The 22,276-nt window shown below is 51.2% G+C and overlaps 9 protein-coding genes across 9 annotated transcripts; 5 read left to right on the top strand and 4 right to left on the bottom strand.

The window, feature by feature from the left end:
- Positions 1-324: 324 nt before the first annotated feature.
- COCVIDRAFT_15838 (hypothetical protein) lies at positions 325-1,280 on the bottom strand (the record flags this gene model as incomplete). The annotated part of the gene is made up of 3 exons (XM_014701328.1): positions 325-696; positions 749-952; positions 1,011-1,280. 3 exons carry the CDS (start codon positions 1,278-1,280, stop codon positions 325-327), a joined length of 846 nt encoding a protein of 281 aa, XP_014556814.1.
- A 529-nt stretch (positions 1,281-1,809) lies between these two features.
- On the top strand, positions 1,810-3,588 carry COCVIDRAFT_37630 (hypothetical protein; the record flags this gene model as incomplete). Its single annotated transcript, XM_014701406.1, has 3 exons — positions 1,810-2,102; positions 2,155-3,464; positions 3,512-3,588. The coding sequence occupies 3 exons, from the start codon at positions 1,810-1,812 to the stop codon at positions 3,586-3,588; spliced, it is 1,680 nt and encodes a 559-aa protein (XP_014556892.1).
- Positions 3,589-4,384: 796 nt separating this feature from the next.
- On the top strand, positions 4,385-5,965 carry COCVIDRAFT_98667 (hypothetical protein; the record flags this gene model as incomplete). Its single annotated transcript, XM_014701407.1, has 2 exons — positions 4,385-5,747; positions 5,874-5,965. The coding sequence occupies 2 exons, from the start codon at positions 4,385-4,387 to the stop codon at positions 5,963-5,965; spliced, it is 1,455 nt and encodes a 484-aa protein (XP_014556893.1).
- Positions 5,966-6,952: 987 nt separating this feature from the next.
- On the bottom strand, positions 6,953-8,294 carry COCVIDRAFT_98647 (hypothetical protein; the record flags this gene model as incomplete). The annotated part of the gene is made up of 4 exons (XM_014701408.1): positions 6,953-7,481; positions 7,542-7,927; positions 7,981-8,199; positions 8,253-8,294. 4 exons carry the CDS (start codon positions 8,292-8,294, stop codon positions 6,953-6,955), a joined length of 1,176 nt encoding a protein of 391 aa, XP_014556894.1.
- Positions 8,295-9,597: 1,303 nt separating this feature from the next.
- COCVIDRAFT_98739 (hypothetical protein) lies at positions 9,598-11,385 on the bottom strand (the record flags this gene model as incomplete). Its single annotated transcript, XM_014701409.1, has 3 exons — positions 9,598-9,901; positions 9,962-11,136; positions 11,194-11,385. The coding sequence occupies 3 exons, from the start codon at positions 11,383-11,385 to the stop codon at positions 9,598-9,600; spliced, it is 1,671 nt and encodes a 556-aa protein (XP_014556895.1).
- Positions 11,386-12,629: 1,244 nt separating this feature from the next.
- COCVIDRAFT_98719 (hypothetical protein) lies at positions 12,630-13,346 on the top strand (the record flags this gene model as incomplete). Its single annotated transcript, XM_014701410.1, has 1 exon — positions 12,630-13,346. The coding sequence occupies one exon, from the start codon at positions 12,630-12,632 to the stop codon at positions 13,344-13,346; it is 717 nt and encodes a 238-aa protein (XP_014556896.1).
- A 427-nt stretch (positions 13,347-13,773) lies between these two features.
- Positions 13,774-18,587, bottom strand: COCVIDRAFT_98793 (hypothetical protein; the record flags this gene model as incomplete). Its single annotated transcript, XM_014701411.1, has 4 exons — positions 13,774-13,803; positions 13,858-18,246; positions 18,302-18,441; positions 18,557-18,587. 4 exons carry the CDS (start codon positions 18,585-18,587, stop codon positions 13,774-13,776), a joined length of 4,590 nt encoding a protein of 1,529 aa, XP_014556897.1.
- Positions 18,588-19,245: 658 nt separating this feature from the next.
- COCVIDRAFT_98595 (hypothetical protein) lies at positions 19,246-20,184 on the top strand (the record flags this gene model as incomplete). Its single annotated transcript, XM_014701412.1, has 3 exons — positions 19,246-19,439; positions 19,493-19,913; positions 19,963-20,184. 3 exons carry the CDS (start codon positions 19,246-19,248, stop codon positions 20,182-20,184), a joined length of 837 nt encoding a protein of 278 aa, XP_014556898.1.
- Positions 20,185-20,828: 644 nt separating this feature from the next.
- COCVIDRAFT_15846 (hypothetical protein) lies at positions 20,829-21,552 on the top strand (the record flags this gene model as incomplete). The annotated part of the gene is made up of 3 exons (XM_014701329.1): positions 20,829-21,012; positions 21,089-21,308; positions 21,390-21,552. The coding sequence occupies 3 exons, from the start codon at positions 20,829-20,831 to the stop codon at positions 21,550-21,552; spliced, it is 567 nt and encodes a 188-aa protein (XP_014556815.1).
- Positions 21,553-22,276: the final 724 nt, after the last annotated feature.

Consider the following 22,276-nt stretch of genomic DNA (forward strand, 5'->3'; position numbering starts at 1 on the left):
AAATCGAGCATGGTTCAAAAAAAAAGACTGCGCTTCATTTACTCCCTGGGCGCAGGCAAAGCCAAGAAAGCAGGTTCGCTATGCGCTCATACTAAATACCGAATACAGATACAAGAAAAGGGAAAATGATATTGTAGGCGTTTGGACTCGCTATGTCCATTGTCATGCCAAAGAAAAACCAAAAACGCCCCCAAACCATGTACATGAAAAGACTCGACCATGATGTGTTGGAAGGAAGAGACATGTCAAGACAGTGAGGGAGGGCGGGCAGCGTGTGGTCATTAAAACATATTGATCGTATCGTCCAGCGTCGTCATATGGAGATTACAAGACGGTGCAGCCGCTGCGCTTCTTCTTCTTGCCGCCGCCAGCGGGGATGGGTGTCGTTGTGTTCCCTCTTGATGTTGAGTTTGCGGTGCCGAGGCGGCGGTCTTGTTGCTCTTTGTGCTCGTCGCCAACGGCCATGGTGACGGCCATGTCGAAGATCTCCTCGACACCGTCTTGTTCTTTACTGCTGCATTCCATGTAGACGGCGCCCATTTTCTCGGCCACGGCACGGCCCTGGTCCGAGGTGACGGGCGTCAGGCCTTGTGTCTTGAGGAGCTCGATGCAGTTCTTCTTGTTGCGCAGGTCGGATTTGAGGCCCAGCAACATGAGCGGTGTGGTTGGGCAGAAGTGGAGAACCTCGGGGTACCACTGAGTCGTGTCAGTGCATGCATGGATGTGCTGGCTCAGCTAGCTCTCTTACCTTGTCCATGACGTTTTCTAGCGAATTTGGGCAATCAATTGCGAAGCAGACGAAGATGACATCTGTCTCTGGGTAGGAGAGAGGGCGCAACCGGTCGTACTCCTCCTGGCCAGCCGTGTCCCATAAGGCCAGCTCGACCATCTTGCCGGACGGCGGATGGGGTGTATGGGTGATGTAGTTTTCGAAGACGGTGGGCACGTATTTCTGGGGCGCATTAGTCTCTGTATTGATGATGATGGTGGTGCTGTCGCTGCTGACATACCTCTGGAAAGTTGCCGGAGCTGTAGCTGATGAGCAAGCACGTCTTTCCGCAGCCGCCGTCGCCGACAACGACGAGCTTTTTCGAGTATGCGGGTGGCTCGGTGATTGCTGTGTCGCGCGTGTTGGTAGTGCCGTATGAACTAACGGTGCCATTGCTGTTGCGCTCACTGGGGGTGCGGGCATGGCCGCGGACAGGGCCCATTGATGATACGGGCGACTTTGTGCTCTGCTTGCGCCGCAGGTAGTCGTAGTTTTGCGAGGTGGCGGCCATTGTGTGTATGGGGTATATACGGTGGTATCTCGCCAGAGGTGGTGGTGGTGGTGGGCAGGCGGGCTGGCTGGTGCTGCACGGGATGGTGAGCAGGGAGAGGGTATGAATGAAGACACACAGAACAAAGCAGAGCAGAGCTGGAGCGGGAGAGCGTGTGGGGAGCGAGTGGTCGGGGCTTAAGAGAGGCGCATGTTGATTGTTGGCAGCACTCGGTCGCATATGGCAACCGCGCTACAGCGCCAGCGGCTCGCTAAGCTAGCGCCGAGTGTCAACGCCCGCCTGTCCTGGTCGCTCGTTCCGTGGCCTGCCAGACGGCGGGCGCACAGCCCTACAACCACCAACTCCACCACTATCACTACCACCACCACTACCACCAAGGCTGCAAGTACATACGACGACGACGACGACGACAACTAAACCGCCGCCCGCCGCAGCATCAATCGCCTGGACATGCACAAGCGACTGACGCGCCCGGCTCCCTCGTCTCCTCCTCCTCTTCCCCGCTGCCGCTGTTGCGCCCGCTGCCGCTATGCCTCCGCAACATGAGGCGCCGCCAGCCATGACAAAACCCAAGCTGGACGCCGGCAACAAGGGCCACGACCACTACGCCCAGCAGCTCCCCCAGTGGCGCAATGCCCTGCGCAACCGCCTCATCCCCATTGTGCGCTGGGAGACCCCGTGGCTGGCCTTACTGCAGGATAAGCTGCGCTCGCCCTTCCTCGACTCTTACTTTGCCTATACCGCAAACCTCGGCACCCACACCTTCTTCATGGTCTTCCTGCCCATCCAGTTCTGGTGTGGCTACACCAGTGTTGGCCGAGCGTATGTCGTGCGCTGTTGTCTTTGACTGCGCTGCCATGTCTGACGTGCACAGGACTGTCTTCATGCTTGCCGCTGGTGTCTACAGCACCGGCTTCCTCAAGGACCTGCTCTGCCTCCCCCGCCCCCTCTCACCTCCTCTCGCCCGCATCTCCATGTCGGGCTCGGCTGCGCTCGAATACGGTTTCCCCTCGTCGCACTCTGCCAATGCCGTCTCCGTGGCCTTTTATGCCATCTACACGTTGCGCCAGTCGGCCCAGCAGGACAACCCTAATGTCAACATGGGCCTCCAGGCCCTTTTCTACTTTTACGCACTGTCCATCATAGCCGGCCGCCTCTACTGCGGCATGCACGGATTTCTCGACGTCATAGTGGGCAGTGTTATGGGCGCCCTCATCACTGCCTTCCAGCTCGTCTACGGCGACTGGATGGACTCGTGGGTCTTTAGTGGGAGCACATTGCACATTTTCATCGCGACATTGGTAGTTTGTGTTCTTGTCCGCGTCCATCCGGAGCCTGCCGATGATTGCCCCTGCTACGACGATAGCGTCTCATTCGCTGGCGTCGTCATAGGCATAAACCTTGGTGCCTGGCACTATGCCCAAACGGGCTATGCCCTGCAAGATGCATATCCCTCCTCGGTGCCCTTCGACTTGCACGAGATGGGCTTGCTCAAAGCAACCATTCGCATTCTCTTGGGCGTCGTTGTCATCTTCGTCTGGAGAGCAACCATGAAGCCTGCCCTGTTCACCATACTGCCTCCAATCTTCCGTCTGCTTGAACAGGCTCGCTGGAACATGCCTCGCGCATTCTTCTTGAATGCGTCCAAGTACAGTTCGATTAAACCTTTTGCAGATGACGATAATGTCATTCCGCCTGCATCAGAGCTACCACATATGTTAAAGAATCTCGCTCAGCCGCGCAAGCGATCCGTCTCAGTTGGTCCTCAATCCGCTGCAGATGCATATGAGACGCTTGCGTACCGCAACCGCAGGCGCCGTGAAAGTGTGAACTCGCTAGATGGTGCCGTTCCAGAGAATTCTACATGGGTTCCAAGCCCAGCGATGCCCGACACACCCAATGCGGAGAAATCGGACCCGCTCCTTGGTGCACGCCTCCTGCCAACGCCAATGGCATCTCGCGTCCATTCATACGAGCAGATGATGGGCACGGGTAAGGTGCAATTGCCCGAGACCAACACTGTGACACCACCAGAAAGTGATACAGATACTGCAGGCGGTGTCTGCAAAACTGTACACGAGCCGTCTGAAGAGGAGAATGAGAAGCGCGAGATTTTCATGATGCTTACGAAGCCACGAGTACGCTACGACGTCGAAGTTGTAACGAAGCTGATCGTTTATACCGGTATGTCAATCACGATTGCTTGCAAGCACACCGCTAACGTACATCAGGTATTGCTTATATAGCTGTTGCAGGAAACCCTATATTATTCGAGTTTTTGGGATTGGGCATGAGCAACGAAGCGTAATTGACCGGGATCTTAAGTTTCGTTTTACCCTTTTGTAAACCTATTTTCCAGCATAGTTTGCCGCTCCTAGATGGATGCACTTAATATACTCATCGTTAAATGTTGATTCGGAAATTGTTTTGGTAGCTTGGGGTGACTTCTCGGTCTCGTTCAAATGCGGTAAGCGATAGCCGTTTATGAGGTAATCTTGGCGAACAATTACACTCCCCAATAAACCACCTATATAATGCTCGACGACCTGTCAAAGGAACTATCATCTCGACTACAACACATCATCAACAACAACAATCGCTTAATTCCACTCACAGGAAAAAGTAACAAATCGTCTCAGATCAAGCCATCGGATGAGATGAGCGCATACGTTTATCATGAGTTACACTGCCATGTGACACCACTCCACATATGCGCCGAGGAATCTACACAAGACTCAGCTGGGGTGTAGCTGGTAGAAGAGCAGTACGGCCGAGTAGAATAAGAATGGTGGGGTTGAGGAAGGATTATAAGAGGGCACAGCCGGCGAACTTTGCTCTAAGCAGTACTGCAGATGCAGAGAAACCCAACTGACGCATGCGACCGCGTCAGTCTGTGAGATCAACCGCCACAAAATCTCGATGGTGCGCCCGAATCGTTCCTGCACCGCCAGGCCGCCTGAATCCGTTTACACTAGTATACATTGACGTCATGACTTGGCACCGTCACAGGCCAACTTACTGTCAGCATAACTACGTACCAGTGACAGGTCTAATTACTGTGAAATCACAACAAGCGGTAGCAATCTAATTGTGAATACCTCAATATGTCAAACGATATTACCCACAATAGGTCCGTCCTAAAAGAATTTCTGGCATCCATTGCGACCATTTCGGGAGACTTGTCAAATATTACTGCACCGCCATTCGTACTCGCAGATAATTCGACTGTGGAGATACCACAATATTGGGCAGATCACCCATATCTTTGGGCCGCACCAGCAACTGAGGAAAACCCAGAAAAGCGGGCATTGCTCGTATTGAAGAACTTTCTTTGTTCACTACGCGGCCAACAGTATGGAGGACGAAAAGAAGAGGATGGCGTCAAGAAGCCCTTGAATGCCTTTATTGGAGAGATTTTCCTAGGGGGCTGGAACATGGAAGACCTGGGCGAAACCAGGTTAGTATCTGAGCAGGTTGGACATCACCCGCCAATCACTGCATGCTACCTGTGGAACAACCATGTCGGTATTCGCGCCGAAGGTTTCACTGAGCAGGAAATCACTTTCAACGGAAACGTGGCTATCAAGCAAAAGGGCTATGCGATAGTCCATATCGATAAATACGACGAAGACTATCTACTTCCCTTGCCTAGTATCAAAGTCAAAGGTCTTCTTAGTGGCGTTCCGCACCCCGAACTCTACGGTGACTACTCGCTCATCTGCTCCAATGGATACATATCGCACATACACTTTGAAGGCAAATCACTGCTCGGGTTCGGACAAAAGAACAGTTTTCGTGCGCGCTTCTTCCACAAGGACAACCCTTCTGATATCATCTACATCCTTGAAGGCACGTGGAACAGCACTTTTACCATCAAAGATGCACGTAGCGGCACGGAAATCGAGACCTGTGACGTACGCAGCATCGAACAACAGCCCATGACTGTTCCTGACCTGTCCGAGCAAGATCCATGGGAGTCGAGAAAGGCATGGCAGCACGTCATTTCCGCGTTGCGCAGAGGGGATATGAGGGGCGTTGTTAAGGCCAAGAGCGAAGTTGAAAATGGACAAAGACAAATGCGTAAGGACGAGCAAGCAAAAGGCGAGACATTTACCCCCGTCTTCTTCAAACGGGTAGACAAGGACCCCATATTCGAGGAATTGGTCCAGTACGACCCACAGGGTTATACGATTGACCCCAAAGCCGGCATATGGAAAGTGGACAAGGAGGCTGCGGAGAGCAAGTCGAGACCCTTCCGCGGCGATCTGACGCCCTCGAACCAACGAACTAGCAATCCGCAGCCGCATTCTCAACAACATAGCAGAAATAATAGCACCGCGGCAAGCGGACAGGATCCGGAGTGTAGTGGAGCAGAAATGGAGACTGCAGCTGACAGTATTAATGGAGCAACGGAACCTAGGGGGTGTCCGGCGCCGTCGTCGCCTTCGGACTCATCGGCTCGAAATGGTGCACGACTAACACTTCCCGCCCACGACACTAGCACCAGTAGTTGTACGCCAGCACAGGATAGCGCTAGCCCTCCTGAATCGCCGACCTCGACCTCCTCCTCCTCCTCATCGTTGGCATCGACAGTAGCGACGGAAACTACTACCCATAGTCCCGTCGAACCGTCTGATCAGCAAGTCGAGGACTTCCTACGCGCGAAAACGGGTAATGTCCGTTGATCCCGCGCTTTCACTTGTCTCTCCCCATCACCCCGTATTCTCAAAAAAATCACGGTTCTGTCACTCTCGTATTCTCTAGTAAACCCGCGGACATTGTCAACAATATGACATTTTTATTTTCCCCGATTTTCTGTTTCATAATTAGGTGTAGTCGGGGGAATCGGTCCTCGGCATTTTCGCCATCGCTGTCGTCTGTGTCTTGTGCACGCTACTAATAGTTAAGAAATTTGTTTTTTTTTCGTTTAACTTCACAAACGACGAAACATGGCCCCCATGCATCTCGCTTCTCGCGTGGCAAAAGTTCCACATCCTCCCTCCCCTGATTTGAAAGAGGAAGAGTTAAACGTGAAAAAAATATTAGTCAGGACCCTAATGTGCCGCTCCGCGGACCGGCACTTTTGCTTTTTCGTCCTTGTTGGAAAAACTGGGACTAAGGGGAAAACGCGAATCAAGGGTCTCTCTCATAGCTCTAGACCCTAGTTTTACGTTCCTTTTTTTTGGCGCGGTTTCTGTCCTATCCTATCCTATCCTGCTGCGTTCGGGGAGTTTTTCTCTTGGTGGTGGCTTTTTTTTACTTTTTTTACTTAGTGTTAGCATGGCCTTTGTTTCGGGAGCCGCCGCTGACGGGCGGGCTTGAGCTGGAGGCTCTTCGGGGGCTACGGGTGTAGTAGTGGGGGGTGGTCAAGTCACTTAGGCGTGAGATGTTGCCGTTGTCATTGATGAGTTCAACTTCACTTTTCCTTGCAAAAGTTACTGAATGTGATGTTTGTTTGTTTGTGATAGTTGAGATTATCGATTTTGGATTATAGTATTAACTATTTTTTTCGTCCCTTCAAAAGAATGAGAGTGTTTTATCGCAGAAATGTGTCTGCTTCAAATCTATATTTCGCTTTCGTCGCTGGCATCAAATTAAATTACCTCGGGCTGTTATGGTGACTTTTTTGTCGTATCTTTGAACTTTGCTTTTTTTGGTACAAATCAGACATTTCATCGGGTTCCACGTTCCTGTTCGATATACGTCTCCCTTGTGATTTCCCCAATACGGCACTCCTCGTCTGAAATCTTGCTTCCTCCGCCCTTTATCCGCCATGTGGAGAACCCATTGTCTGTCTTCTCGTTCTCAGCAGAGAGATCATCTCGTAGCCGTATGGGCGCAAGATTGCCCATGCCATAGTCTTCATCGAGCTCCTTTGATGGAGTCCCCTTTTCGGTCTGGAAGAGAGATCTCGTCATGCTGTAGATCGAGGGTTTCTTGCGGGACTGGCTCGACGTCGGGTCGCCGTTCCATTGTGGTGTGCGCATACCGGATGGCGTAGAGGGGCTGAAAGCTGACGAGAGGCTGAGCGTGGTTGCGATTTCTCGCCAGAGGGGACGCAGAGTGGCGAGGGAACCGGCGGTGATGGCTAGTCCTTGCTCGATATCGGACCAAATGGCAATGTCCACTGTAGCCCACAGGAAGTCTGGATCTCTAAAGTCCATAACGTAGGCCATGCGGACGACAACTGCTACACTTGCACTGGGGGGGCTGTGTGTCAGCAGCTATAAAACCAAAGAGGGGGAAATGGGTTCTACTCACACGCAAGCCATTCCGAGAACCGGAATCAACATGGCCTTCGTCTTGGTGGACATGTTCAATGACCAGATGAGGAAGAAAGGTAAGATCGCAAAGGTAAAGTCACTGATAACTGAGATGGCGCTGTACAAGAATGTCAGGCCAATGATGATGTCCACATTGACGCAGTAGCCGCCCTTGATTTGTCTGTCCCAAAAGAAGGCGATTGGGGTGCATTGTAGTAATGTGACGAAGAAGAAAACCAGTCCAGTAAGCATGGTGAGGGCCATGGCGATGTAGATGATCCACTTGTGGATATTTTGGACAGTGACGCGCAGAAGGAAGAGACCGATGGAAATCTTGGACGTAATCATTGCCCAGCAGTAGGCAATGTAGCATAGCCACCAATACTACACCTACTGTTAGTTTTGAGTCGGCGAAGCTACAAATTCGAGGACCTTACCCGAAGAGCCTTGTACTGTTGCTCGTTCGTAAGCGTTCTCATATGGCGTCCAGTGCCATAATGAATACCGCCTATTGCGCAAGTTGCAAACATGACATGGAAAAGAAGTGCAGCCACCATCCACCAGTCATCCGCGCCGAAAGCCTTGACGATGCGAGATCGTGTGTAGACCCTCAAAACAGTGGCTACAAAGGCAAGAGAAACGAATGTCGAGCACACCTGCTACCGTCAGTTCTGTGAATCTCATGTCTACAGTCAGTGATTCTACATACCGCTTGCAGCTCCGGCCCCCTGTTCTCGTGTAGTGATTCCATGGTGATGGCGCAATGTCGGGGAAATCTGGTTCACACCCAAGTCGCAGCAGAATCTGGAGTAGTTATGCTCCATATATTTTGGTGCCAGAGCATTGGGTATCCAGCATGGCGAGTCAAACAGTTCGCTTCGCCAGCACTCAATGAATGGGTGCCCAGGGAGAGGCGCGGCCCACGGCGCTATTCTTGACACGGGAGGGAGAGTGCCCGCCCGCGTCCAAAACATGGCTTCCATAGCTCAGTCAACGCTGATCCCAACTGTCATCCCTCCAAAGAGGGACCAGGGGATATCGAGTTAGAGCAATTTTGTCATCCTAGCAGCTCGTGCGAGCCAGCCTTAGCAATCATAGTCCCTAGGCCTAATGAAGCGAAGGATTGCAAGTGAGTTGATAACCGCAATTTGTGAAGATCCAGACCCATGACCATGCATACAAAGAGAAGCCTTAATCAGCTGGGGATCTAACGGCTTAATGATTCAATTGCCGCTGTCACATTGAGAGTCAGAGACTACGTTCCGGGGGCCGCGATGCATGCCTAGGGCTGTTTGGATCCACCGCCTGCCCTAGGTTCCATATTTCTCAAGGTGAGTAGCTTAGTAGAGGGCGCTCGTGGGGCACAGGCTGGGTGAGGAGCCCGCATTCCTGCAGGAACAGCCGGGTGAGGATGGGTGGTTGCGAGGTGCTGTGTTGGGATGACATTTCAGATGGTTGCTGTTAAGCGAGATCAAGCATGGCCAACAACGTGGGAGTGCAAGGATACGGGTAGAGTCGGCGACCTTCTGCTCTTGGTTAGCATTGGATCGTGAAACGCCTGTCCAAGTGCCGGGGTTGCTGATCGTCATGATTGGACGAGTCAGCGCGGCTTAATGACAGCCGACCCCCTCTCATCCACGGCTGGTCCAGGTACATAGTAGGTCGTCCTTCGCCTCGCCCCCTTTGCGTCTGGATGGTGTCGGAGCCCGCCTCCGACGCATATCCAAGGCGCCTGCTATACGCAATTCGTAAATTAAGCAAAAGGGGAACCATTACAGCCACGCACGTGGTAATCTGATTGTACGATGCAATCGGGGGTGCGGCATCCGACCACAGTGATCAAGCCAAGCTCTCTCCAAACCATGGATCGATTGAAAGCAATTCCCGCTTATACCACATAGGAATGTCCCAAGACCGTGATCCCACGATGCTGGGAGATCGCCCTCAACCATCACCAGGGTCTGAGCAACCAAGTGGAGGCAGAACCAGAGACGCCATTGTTGGTGATAGCCGCAACCGGTCCTACTCTAGGTATCAATGTACCCACTCACTTACTATGCGTTCCCACCCTGCCGACAGTAGCAGCTGGCATCGATAGTTACATCCGCTACAGCAAGTGCGATACGCAATTGCTGCCCTACGATCCCTGCTTCTTCGACCCTTCCGAGCTTCAGCAGACACTCGTGATAGCCGTGTAAAGCCCAAACGTTATTCGGGTGCTGTCTTGCTCTAGGGAGAGTGTCGTCAAACCCTAAATCAGCCTTGTAAGCACCTGCTGCATCTTCTATTCGGCCCTGCTCCATGAGCAAGGCGGCATACGCATGTCTGGTTGGCTGCATCCAGGGCCATGGCTCGGCACTAAAGAGACCCCATGTCAGTACACTCACTCACATCTCATGGACGAGGCGGGATTCCTACTAGGTAAGCGCATCATCCCGGTCAATAGCTGTTTCGAGATGCTTGAAGGCCTCTTCAAAATTGCCCTTCCGGTACTCGAGCTCGCCGTCCAGCATTGCTATACCGACCTTGAGCACTACATTGGATTTGTTTGGAAAGTCCCCGCAAATACGGGAGGACGGTATCCGCTCTACTGCCGCAACCAGGGCGGCACGTTCCTCCTGTGCCCTCTCGATATCACCAGTAGCGGCATAGGCAACTCCCTTGCCGTAATGAATCATAGCCGTTGTAACGCAATGTAAACCTTTATCGTCGGGCATTGGAAGTGCAATCAGATCTGCCCATCGCCCAAAGCGCACTAGGACATGGACGCGTACCGACGAAAAGTTCTCGAGCCAGTCTGCCATGGGCGGGCTCTCAATGCGCAGGAGTGACACAGGTAGCGAGGCTTCCATGCGACTGACAGCGTCCATTGCAACCTTGTACTGCCCCGCAAACATTGCCGCGTATATGAGCGAATGATAGTCATGCATCATGTAAAAGGAGTAGAAGTTCTGTGTCCCATGTTCGGCGACGTACTTCTCGTCTGCCAAGCATGCATCTGCGTTCGAGTCAATGGCACGCCCGTAATCACCAACCAGGATCCAGATGTGACTCGGCATGTGGACCAGATGGCCGGCATCCGGGGTAACTCTTCTCAGACGATCTGCACAGGCTAATGCTGCTTCTGGGGTTTTTGACATTTCCATCAGATGGATGTACAGATGGAGCAGACCAGGGTGTTCCTGGGAGCTAATGTCTTGTAGGGCCTTTTCCAGTATGACCTTTGCCTTGGGTGCATGTGATTCAGGGGTGGGTTCACCCGTCTTGAGATCCCATAGATTCCATGCTGAGAGATTCATGAGAGCATCAGCGTAGAGGCAAGTGATGTCGATGTCATCAGGGAACCGCTTATAGACGTCTTCCATGGCTTTTGCGTACTCCTCATTACAGGTAACGAACGCGGCTTCGTTCAGGCTCTTGGGAACACGTACCTGTATCGCGTCGATCAAGGCCTTTTCTGGATCCGTCCTATCGGGTGCATACTGTTGAGCTTTTTGGTTTGCCTCGTTTATCTTCTCCAGTGTTGTCTTGAGCTCTTTCTCATCGAACAAGTCCCAAGGCTTATTGTAGTTCGGCCCGAGGGCAAAAGCGAGCTACCATGATTAGGTATCAATCCGTGCGCTATTCCGAAGTTCAGGTTGTATACATACACCCCAATATGCCATGGCGCACTCTGGGTCGTCTTTGATTGCTCTCCCGAAACACCGGGCGGACTCCTCGTGGTTGAACGCATAGCTCCAGATAAAGCCACGGTCGAACCATGACTGGGCGTGCGGGGAGGATGTGGTAATCTTTCGAGTATACGAACCAAGATCGTATTGATAGGAGCTGGAACTATGCATTTTGGTTGACATTGCAATATCATGTACAAATTCGTTTTCGAGGTCAACGTGTTAGTGTTTGTTAGACACATGATTATCTGGAGCTGGATGTACGCCCCCACCCCCCGCACTACCAGCTTACTCAAGAGCAGCCTAGCCTCATTGAGTCAGGCATAACAGGGCCTATGTGTCGCCTAACCCTTCTGCGTTGCATACGACACGTCCTCGTTCGTGCCGTGGCTGTTGAATTTAGAGTTGGTTCTAAGCTATAGAGTTTTGTCATTCTGTATAGTGTAGTATACAGCCTTGTGCCAAGTAGACCATAAATGAGCGTGGCTGCAACCTCACCGCTTATCCCTTTCCAACAGCCAGCAATCGTACGAGACCGCAATTGCGTTGAGTCAGTACAGTTCCGACCTCTTGGTTCATCGCACAGTTTCTCGGTCCTTTTATTCTCAATACAATGTTTGTTCCCTTTGCCGCTTCCGAGATGATGTCTATCTTTTTCCAAATAGCAGTCCGTCTCCCAGTTTGATATGAGGTGATCACTATGTCAGCTCTTGCATTGTCACTGACTGTAAGATAGGAAAAATTCTGATCAGATGTTTCTGTAACGAGCTTCATGTATTCAATATCAGAAAAGATCTTCCTTTGAGTCTGGCGTAGTGTAAATCACCGCAATTGTAATGGAGTGATTTTAATCGCAGCTCATAAATGTCTAGCGCTCATTATTCGCTTCCACTTTCTTGAGGAACGTAACCTCGTTATCCACGGATACAATATGTTCATGAGAAGTGCGATGAGTGCCTCACAAATCACTTCTAGACTAAATTTTCGCATGACCAGTTTGGATAGTGTATACTGGAAAACGTACCTAGATTTTCTAATTTCGCCCAATTTAAACGCCAAAACATCATGCAGTATGCCAAAACCATTGCTGTTTAATTTGCATGAGCATGTTGCACTCCCAGATGCCGCGCTAGTAATCCGTTACGTCACCCCACTTTGTTCCGATCGCAAGAACGACTCATCCGAGCACCTCGTCACGCGATTTCCACCAAAAAAAGTCTCGTGATACCCTGCAATTCTTCTCCCTCTAATGCTAGAATCCTCCAATGCTGACACGTCGAATACAAAAACTCCCCGCCTACCGAGCAATCAGCACTAAAAAAACTACCTTCAGCTTCGCCAGCCATATACACCACCAACAACCCATATTCCAACAACACCGAGCATACAGTAGCAGCAGTAACAACAACAATACAATGCTGCACTCAGCGACGGAATCCGCGAAAAAAATCTTTGCCCCAACCTCAAACTCCGACGACCCAGGCCACGCAACACAATACACCAAAGGCGCCCTCGACCGCGCCGACCTGCTCCCCTCCCCCACGGACCAATTCCACAAATGGTTCCAAGAAGCCCAATCCAACAACGTCTACCAGCCCGAAACCGTTACTTTTTCCACGGCCGAGCTCCCCAGCGGCAAAGTCTCGGCCCGCGTCGTCTACATGAAGGAGCTCGACGACCGCGGCTTCGTCATCTACTCGAATTGGGACACGAGCCGCAAAGCCAGCGATGTGAGGAGTAATCCGCATGCGGCTCTTACGTTTTACTGGCGCGAGCTCGAGCGCCAGGTTAGGGTTGAAGGCCGCACGGAGCGGCTTACCGATGAGGAATCTCAGGTTTACTACGATACCCGCATTCGAGGCTCGCGCATTGGCGCCTGGGCGAGTCGCCAGAGTAGTGTCATTGAGAGTAGGGAGGAGCTAGAGAAGCGGGTGGAGGAGGTGGAGAAGCGGTTTGAGGGGAAAGACAAGATTCCTGTACCGGAGTTTTGGGGTGGACTGAGGGTTGTGCCTGAGATGGTGGAGTTTTGGCAGGGGAGGCCAAGTCGACTACACGACCGGTTTGTGTATAGGAAGGTTGGGGGAGAGGGCATAAAGGATGCAGAGTGGAAGATTGAGAGATTGAGTCCTTAGGCTTGGAGATAATGATCAATCCCATCTATCTTCATCGTTCAATTCTATTTTCTTCCATTGATACTGCTTTCATCATCCTTGCCCCCCTTCCAATACCCAGCTTGGCTATACTCGAGAACACTGGCCCTCACTCAATTAGTGCGATATAGGGCTTGATATTCAGAGTGCTTTTGCAACAATTTTCATCTAGCATTTACTGCTTGTATTGGGATTCCGATTTTACCAATAGGAGTTACGTAGCAACAGCCTGTTCCTTTTTTGATAGCCTATATTGGACTTTGGACAATTTTACGCCGAAGATCCAGAAGAAAAAGTGAAATCAAATACAAGAAGGAAATCATGGACCCCCTAACTAGGGCCCTGAAAATTTAAATAACCCAGAAAACGTGACAGTCATTCAAATGGAATTCGTCTAATGTCGACACATTTACTCTGCGTCTGACTCTGCTTCGGCAGTCTACAATATGATTAGCCATCTTTCTCATTAGAATGCGGTGTGGATACTGCTTACATTGTCGTGGAAGTTCGTTCCGTGTGTTGTCTCGTTGATGTAGCCCTTTCTTATGACAAAGTCACCAAAGTGCTCACCTTCGTTCCTCTCCTTGGCATATTGTTTGATCAACGGCTTCATGATCTCCAGAATCTCATCTTCCTTGATTGAACTCCTGTAGAGCTTGTTCAGCCTTTGACCGTGGTAGCCACCACCAAGGTACATGTTGTACGCTCCGTAAGCCTTGCCGACAAACGCAACCTCGGCGAGCCAAGGACGCGCGCAACCATTAGGACAACCTGTCATACGCATGACAATGCTGTCTTGTCGGAGACCAGACTCTTCAAGTGTTCCTTCAAGCTTGGTAATGAGTTCTGGTAAGTAGCGCTCTGACTCAGCCATAGCGAGACCGCAAGTTGGGAAAGCAACGCAAGCGGAACTAGACAACCTCATTCCTGAGAAGTTCGTGTTGTCGAGTTTCCACTTCTTGAGAAGTTCCTTCATGGCTGGTAGGTCCTCATCTGCAACGTTGGCCAATATCAGATGTTGGTTACCAGTGAGACGGAACTCGCCCTTGTGTGCCTTGGCTACCTCTACGAGACCAGTCTTCATTGGGAAGTCAGCAGTGTCCTCGATACGGCCGTTCTCAATGAAGAAAGTGAAATGGTTGAGACCAAGCTCATCCTTTTGCCAGCCAAAGGTATCAATGTTGCTCTGGAACTTGAAAGGCTTGGGTTCCGAGAACTTTTGACCCCAAAGATCCTCAACCTTTTGGATGAAGACGTCGAGGCCCATGTCGTCAATGGTGTACTTGAGACGAGCGTGCTTTCGGTTCTTGCGGTCGCCGTGATCGCGCTGGACAAGCATGATCTTCTCGCAAACAAGATGCACTTGATCGGCTGTGACGTAACCGAACATGGATCCAGTACGTGGGTAAGTCTTCTTGTTGTTGTGTGTCACACCCATACCGCCACCGGCAAGTACATTGAAACCCTCAAGGTTGCCATCTTCGCCCTTGATAGCAATGAGACCAATGTCGTGAGCGTACACATCAGTGTCGTTGTGTGGAGGGATAGCAATAGTGATCTTGAACTTTCGAGGAAGGTAGAGGGGGCCATACAAAGGCTCGTGATCTTGAACAGCCTCACCGGCGATCTTGCGCTTCTGCTTCGTTTCATCGTCCTCGAGCCAAATCTCGTGGTATGCCGTTGTAGAAGGAAGAAGGTGATCGCTGATCTTTTGCGCGTAGCTGTGGACCTGACCGTGGTACTTGGACTGCGTAGGGAGAGAGCTGCACATGACGTTTCGGTTAACATCACCGCAAGCAGCAATGGTGGTCATCAAAGCCTTGTTGATGGCCTGCATAGCAGGCTTGAGCTTGCCCTTGACGACACCGTGGAACTGGAATGTTTGTCGGGTGGTCAACTTCATGGTCTCGTTACCAAGCGTGCTGCTAATCTCGTCCATCTGTAGCCATTGCTTAGGCGTAGAAACACCTCCAGGAAGTCTGCATCGGATCATGAAAGAATAGGCTGGCTCGAGACCCTGAGCCTTGCGCTGGTCGCGGAGGTCACGGTCATCCTGCATGTAGGTACCATGGAACTTGGTGAGTTGCTGGTCACTTGCCGAAATAGCACCAGTGCTAGTATCGGCCAAGCCCTCCTCAATGGTACCTCGGAGGTAGTTCGAGGCAGCCTTCATGTCTTCGTTGGTAAGCGGCGCGGGCTCCTCTGGCAGGTTCTCAACATTGGAGACACCTAGCTTCTCCCAGAGCTTTGGCTCCCACTCGGCGTACGCGGTCTGGTAAGCATCTGGATCCTGGTCATCTCCAAGACCACAGTCGACTAGAGGCTTGCCACCTAGGGTAAGAAGACGAGCGTGGAGATCCTTGGCAGGCTTGTTGTAGTAGATCTTGTCCTCCTTACGTGGCCAGTAATGGCTGTCACCAAGACCGAACACACCAAAGTTTACTGTCGCAAGATCCAGGTCGGTGGAGTCCTTGACGGCTTCCCAGAAGGCTCGGCCGTTCTGAGGGAATTCTCCCTGACCAGCTACACTAGTCATCAAGACAACATTCTGCTCGTTGGGAAGATCCTCAAGTGGGAAGTCATCCATGGCCATGACAATGGTCTTGAGGCCTCTAGCCTTGCCTCGGTTTCCTAGCCTCTTTGCCAGATTCTCAGCGTTGCCATTGTCAGAAGCGAAGAGAATTGTAAGTGGGTCGCCTTGAAGACCTTCGAGTAGTTTGCTATACGCGTCCTTGGCTTTGCGCTTCTGCAACTGCCTGACTTCGGTTCCGTAGGATCCAGAAAGGTTGGATGCGAACTCGGGGTGTCGCTTCATGACCTGTGACATGTAGTTGTCGCGAGAGAGGAACTCCTCCAGCTCTTTCTTGATGCGCTCTGAGTCCAGCTTGAAGTTCACTTCACCCTTCTCCTCGGCCTTGGGGTCCCATCGGTAGAGTGGCCAGTATCCCAGGTCAACCGCCTTCTTGGTCTCTTGTAGGACAGTCAGAGGAGTGTCATTTTCCTTCTCGTATGGCAGATACGCGAGGACAACGGAGGGACCGTTGAACTTGTCGGCTTCAATCATGGCCTCCAGAACCTGAGTGTAGGAACTGTATACCGCAACCGATGCAACATACGCGTTACCGAAATTCATAGCATATAGCCCAATGTCCTTCTTCCGCCTCGCCGCATCAGCAGCAGCGCGCTCCGAGTAGGGGGTAGAGTCAATGATGAGCATGTTGACATTCTCGCCAGATGCTAGCACATGGTGTACACCAGAGTTTCCGAGGTCGTAAGCCCAAGCATCAGATCCAATCAGCCAAGGCGATTCCTTGTAGAACAATTTCTTAGAAGAAAGTAGCTGGCTGGCGATAGGCGATCCATCAGTACTTAAGCGGGCGATGACTTCAGAAGCCAGTTCATTGGCCTTGTCAGTGTCATCAGCGGTAAGAGCCCACTTGGAGAGCCATTGCTGTGGCGCTTGAGTGATGAACTTATTGTCCTTGGAAGCAGCGGCGGCCTCTTCAACAAATCGCTTTCGGTGCTCCTTGCGCGCAACAAGCGATCCAAAGCCATACTCTGGGGTAGATGTGATTTCGTTGGAGATGCCAGCGTGCTGTGATCCGAGCTGGTTAGCCACATGAAGTTTCTCACCAAAGACTTGGTTCAAAATCTTGATGTAGGCGTTCTCCAGTGCTGGTTGCTCAATCTTGATAGGCTGTGCCTCAGGTCCATCAAGGTTACCAATGACGAGGTTCTGAACAGGCGTCTCACTCATGAGGTTTTGCCAAACGCCGCGCATTGCCTGTGAAACAGTCTCCTCATTAATGTAACCCAACTGGTATCCGACAACCGTGGGAGATGCGCCGCCACTCGCCTTGAGCGACATAAGAACATCGAGCAACACAGGACCCCACCTAGTGGTCTTTCTCCGAACTTGCTCGATCACGGCGATCCTCTTGAGCGAAGAAGGCAGCATTGGAGCAAGTGATGAGCCCAGCCATGGGCGGTACAACCGTGCTGTGATGATAGCCGTGTTGGCATATGCTTTGGTCTCATCAACACTGTCCAACTCGGTGGCAAAGACAGCGGTGTCGGCACCAAACAAAAAGATGGCAGCCTCCTCCTTGCCTGTACCTGAAAAGGCAAAGGCGTCGTAGCTTCGTCCAGTAGCATCCCTTATGGTTGACCAGATTTGTGTGGCGAATCGGTAGATGTCTTCTGAAGAAACAGGTTTTGATATTAAGGACTCAACAGTGGTGGCGGAGGACACTGATGCGGCGCTTGTGCTAGCCTCGCGTTCTGATGATCCGGAAGAAGAGTCACCACGCTGGCTGTTCCTTTCCGAAACGGGAAGTGACTTGCTTTGGTCTGGGGCGCCGGCCAGTGCTGATGTAGGGGCTGCATTGACGGCCTGGCTGCGGGCGAAACTCAGCGAAGGGGTCCTGCCATCATCCGCGTACAGCGAGGTTTCCTGGGACTTTGAGTTTTGGAAGGCCGCCACGGCATCCATGTCAATGACACTCCGGACCAGAGCCGCATCTTCCACCTCTACTGTCTTCCGGAATGCGCTCGCGCCAGAGTCGAAGAAGTGAATGACACCCTTGCCTGACTTGATGGCCAAGGCATGTGCTGTGAGGGCGAGATCTTGCAACTCCTGTAGAGTCTCAGACTGAATGAAGGCAAAGCCAGACTGCCTGATGGAAGTGATGTCGGAGAAGTCCGGGTAGCCTGAAGGCGCTACCGATACATGTATGACGACAGGGTATTGAGCGAGTTTATAGAGGTGGGGTATCGACTTGACAAGAATGGAGGAAGTTGTGGTCACGCTGGTGAGTTTGCCCGCGCGAATGGGCTGGAAGACTGAGAGGAGCGGGTCGGCATTTTGGCGGACGGTTACGACCTGAGGGAAAATGAGTCAGTTGTATTGTGTGAAATTGGCAGTTGTTCTGGCATACCTCTGGAAGTGTCTTGCACACAACACTAGGCGCATTGTGCTTTTGGAGGCCCTTCAAGGCCTCTGAGAACTCGGACTCAGTCGAGAGGGAAGGAACGACTGATACAATTACGTCGGAGGCCTGGTGGGCGATTCGGGCCACTGCAAATGAATCGAGTTAGTATGAATCATATCAAAAAAAGTAAAAAGTGAGTGTTCCTAATGGGGGGTGTTGGGGTAGAAGAATGGTGGGGCGCGTGGTTGCGGGGGAACATACCGGCCTCTCCTGCAGTCGAAATCGAGCCCATGTTGACTGCAGTATTGCAAAGTAGACAGTAACAACGAGGGAATGATTATGGAGGAGACGAGCAGTTGTAATAGTAGTCGGGCTTCGGGCCGTCGGCGACAGTCCTCATAATCAGCGACAGCGGCAGTGGAAAAATTCCCTTTAAGAGGTCATGACAAGGTACGCCGAAAGCACGCAATATTTTAGTGCAATTCAGCGTCTGGGGCGACGTCGGACAGACGACGAATCAGATGCGGGTAGATTGTAGCTCGGAGTACCTGATCCGACTAGGCTGGGACGGCAGACTCGAGGCGAGGCCAGTGCCGGTGTCATCTGTTAAATTCCTATCCGCAGAGCGGCCTTGGGAGGGTAGGAGTGCCGTATCCTCGCCGTCAGTGCAATTCGCCATGGCATGCTTACTTTGCCCTCCGCTGAGTGGTCGGCCGCTACCGATGGCGCTAGACCGCATTCACACGTACCGAGGATAGCAGCCATTATCGATAAGCGAGGGTAGCCAACCTCCACCTGTTCGGCTTGCAGGCAGTGCGACATACTGGCATCATGTGGTCTGAAACAGCACAGCACTCTCCGTACGACCAATCGTCGACACGGCTCCTCTCCTCCTGCTCCCGTAACCGCTTTCACCCGTGCCGGATGTTGACATTAGCGCGCCTATCGCAATGAAGTCTGCCTCTCCATTTCCAGATCCCCTCGTCTCCGACACCCCGCTGCCCCTGCATCAGTTGTGCGCCCGCATCAACGACCGCATAACCACCTTTCTTGACGCCCAGAATGTCTCCCAACGCGTAAAGAACGTGCAGCAGCAGACGCAGACGTCGCTGCAAGTACTCGCTGAGGCCTTGGACCGCTATACGTGCGTCTTGATAATGTGGGGCTTACATGCCTATCTGGCTGACACTCATCCAGTCTCCCTGAGCTCTCTCTATCCTACAATGGCGGCAAGGACTGTCTTGTCCTGCTCATACTCTACCTCTGCGCCATACACCGCCGCGGCTTGACCAAATCTCCGGATACCGCATCCAGCCCTGAGACCGTCGTGCAGTGCGTATACATTCAAGACGCGCATCCCTTTCCCGAGGTCGAGGAGTTTGTCGCACACAGTAGCAAGATATATTCATTGTCTCTGTTGGAATACGCGAAACCCATGAAAGCCGCTTTTGCCGACTATCTGCGAGACCAGCCCTCCGTCAAAGCGATACTCGTCGGAACCCGTCGGACCGACCCTCATGGCGAACATTTGAAGCATTTTGATCCAACCGATTCAGGATGGCCTGCGTTTGTGCGGATACATCCGGTCATAGACTGGCATTATGCTGAGATATGGACAGTATGTGTACATTCATCTTGACTCGCTCTGCTTGGCTGACACTGTACAGTTTATACGGTACCTCAACATACCGTACTGTTCTCTCTACGATCTTGGATACACCTCATTAGGCGGGACCACCGATACACACCCGAACCCGAAGCTGGAGCAGGGGTCACCTCCACAACAAGCAATGGAAGCTGAGAGTGAGAATGGGACATCAAAGCCCAAGTTTAGACCAGCCTATGAGCTGATAGATGATTATGAAGAGCGACTGGGGAGGGATAAATAGACACCAAAACGCATAAGCGATTCGCATTTATACGTTGTTGTACGCGAAGCATCATTAATATATAGATTTTCGCATCATTCACGCTCCAGGCATGAACAGTACATGACACTCGTGCTCTTGAAAAGATTTGAGAAGGTGATCAGCACAATGACCTCTATCATCATGTCCCATAGCCAAACGCCCAGATTATTCATGCAGTGTAAGGTATAGACACCTGATGATAGATTTTCCATGGTTGAGTTTTGTACTTGCCAACTTTCAGCAATCACGCAACTGTTGGGCAGATATGCTCTGATGACCTACATCCATGTTACACATCGCCATCAGCAGCAAACAGTACCCGAAGTAACGATTGGTATGGTTCACTTATCTCTGCATATCATAGTAGAGACTAATGCATTGAGCGTATGCAAGAACATATTGAAAACATATCTGCCGTTTCGTCACCAGCAAACGAAGAGCTAGGCCGCAGACATGGTAACTGTAGCATCTAATTCCCAATATGGTAAACACACCCTTTGATACATTACTGAATATGCTATAAGAGGTTACCGTCTTGCCTGGAACGAATCTGAAGACCAAGCAACCGCACATCCGACATATACAGTTGGAATAGCTTCAGATTACCCAGTAGATTACACGCCATGGCCCTCATAATCTCTCTCATCATCCCTATCCTACTACTATCAGTTGCCCACCCCGCAACCGCCCTCTCCGCCCAACTCCACGAACTTATCCCCGGCCCAGGCCTCCCCAGCCTCGCATCACTAAACCTAACCACATCTGACATTATCAATCTACCTCTCCCTCTCCCCTTCGGACCCACAGGTAAAACCGTCTCTACCGCAAGCCCCCCCTTCCCCTCTCACCATCCCGGAAACTCATTAATATGATTTTCTCTCAGGCCAAGATCCTCCCCAGAGAGGACCCCGGAAAGATCCCCAGTGCGGACCTGAAGATGCATACACGAACGTCGATAGTCTGGTCACTTGCTACAAGTATATCCACAGGCTAGGCACCGAGTTTTGCGAGTTCAGGCTTCATGAAGTAAAGACGCTGTGTCGCATTGGGGGTGTTGGTGTTGTTGGGATTGGGATTGGGAAGGAGGTTGAGAGGAGTTATTGGTGAGCTTCTCCTTCCCCCCCCCCCCGTCAAAAGTTTTTTTTATTTTTCAGAGTGCATGGCTCATGTGTTTGGATGGATAGTTCAGATGTTGCGTTGGGACTTCTTACTGTTATTGATGGTTGTACGAGACCGGATCAGAGTGCTGCGGGCTTTGCTGCTGCGAATGGGAATGGGAATATCATAGTTGGGGGGACGAGGGTAGATTTTGTTATCCATATCAAGAGCATGGCAGCGTGGGGTTGATGTGGTTTGTGCACGTTGATGATGGTGGGAAATGTTGGGGTGGGTTTTACGTGAACAAGACACTTTTTGCATTTTGTAACGTTACACGAAGTCTATGCTTGAATTTTGCTCCATGTGATATTATTGCATCCTCGAGACACTTAATTATCTGATGATTTTTCATTGATTACTACTTTAGCTGTCTAAAGTAGAGTAGGCAAAGAATATTTCTTGGGACTTATAGCAGTTAAAAGAGGAGTGAATTTTTTTCGAAATTTCTTTAGCACCAAAATTCAAACATCCTTCACATAGTGCTAGAAGTAAGAGATCGAACTTCTTTACTTTAAACCAAAGAGGGTTCTTAGTTTGTTGTCTTCTTGGTCAGCGAGGAGAAAGGGATTTAACCCTTTGACTACTAGGTCTTCTTAGCCAAGTAGAACAAAAATAAGAAGCAAAAGACAATTACACCATCTCTCTCACTGAAGTATAACATAATTTGTCGAGGAGCATTTATCATCTCCCCTTGGGCAGATGCTCCATTCATGAAATAATTGTCTTATCTAATTCTGAAAAGAATTCAGACATTCGGATTGGTGCTTAATGTATCCGTTGTTATTTCCTTTTTTCATATCATGCCTGAGTACCCTTCGGGCCTTCTCTTACCTTGCTCACTGGTTACTCCACCACACCATCTCTGCCGATCTCCAGACCTGCACATGACCACTTCATGTTGTATCCAGATCCT

The sequence above is a fragment of the Bipolaris victoriae genome (genome assembly GCF_000527765.1).
Source record: "Bipolaris victoriae FI3 unplaced genomic scaffold scaffold_40, whole genome shotgun sequence".
Classification (NCBI taxonomy): Eukaryota; Fungi; Ascomycota; class Dothideomycetes; order Pleosporales; family Pleosporaceae; genus Bipolaris; species Bipolaris victoriae.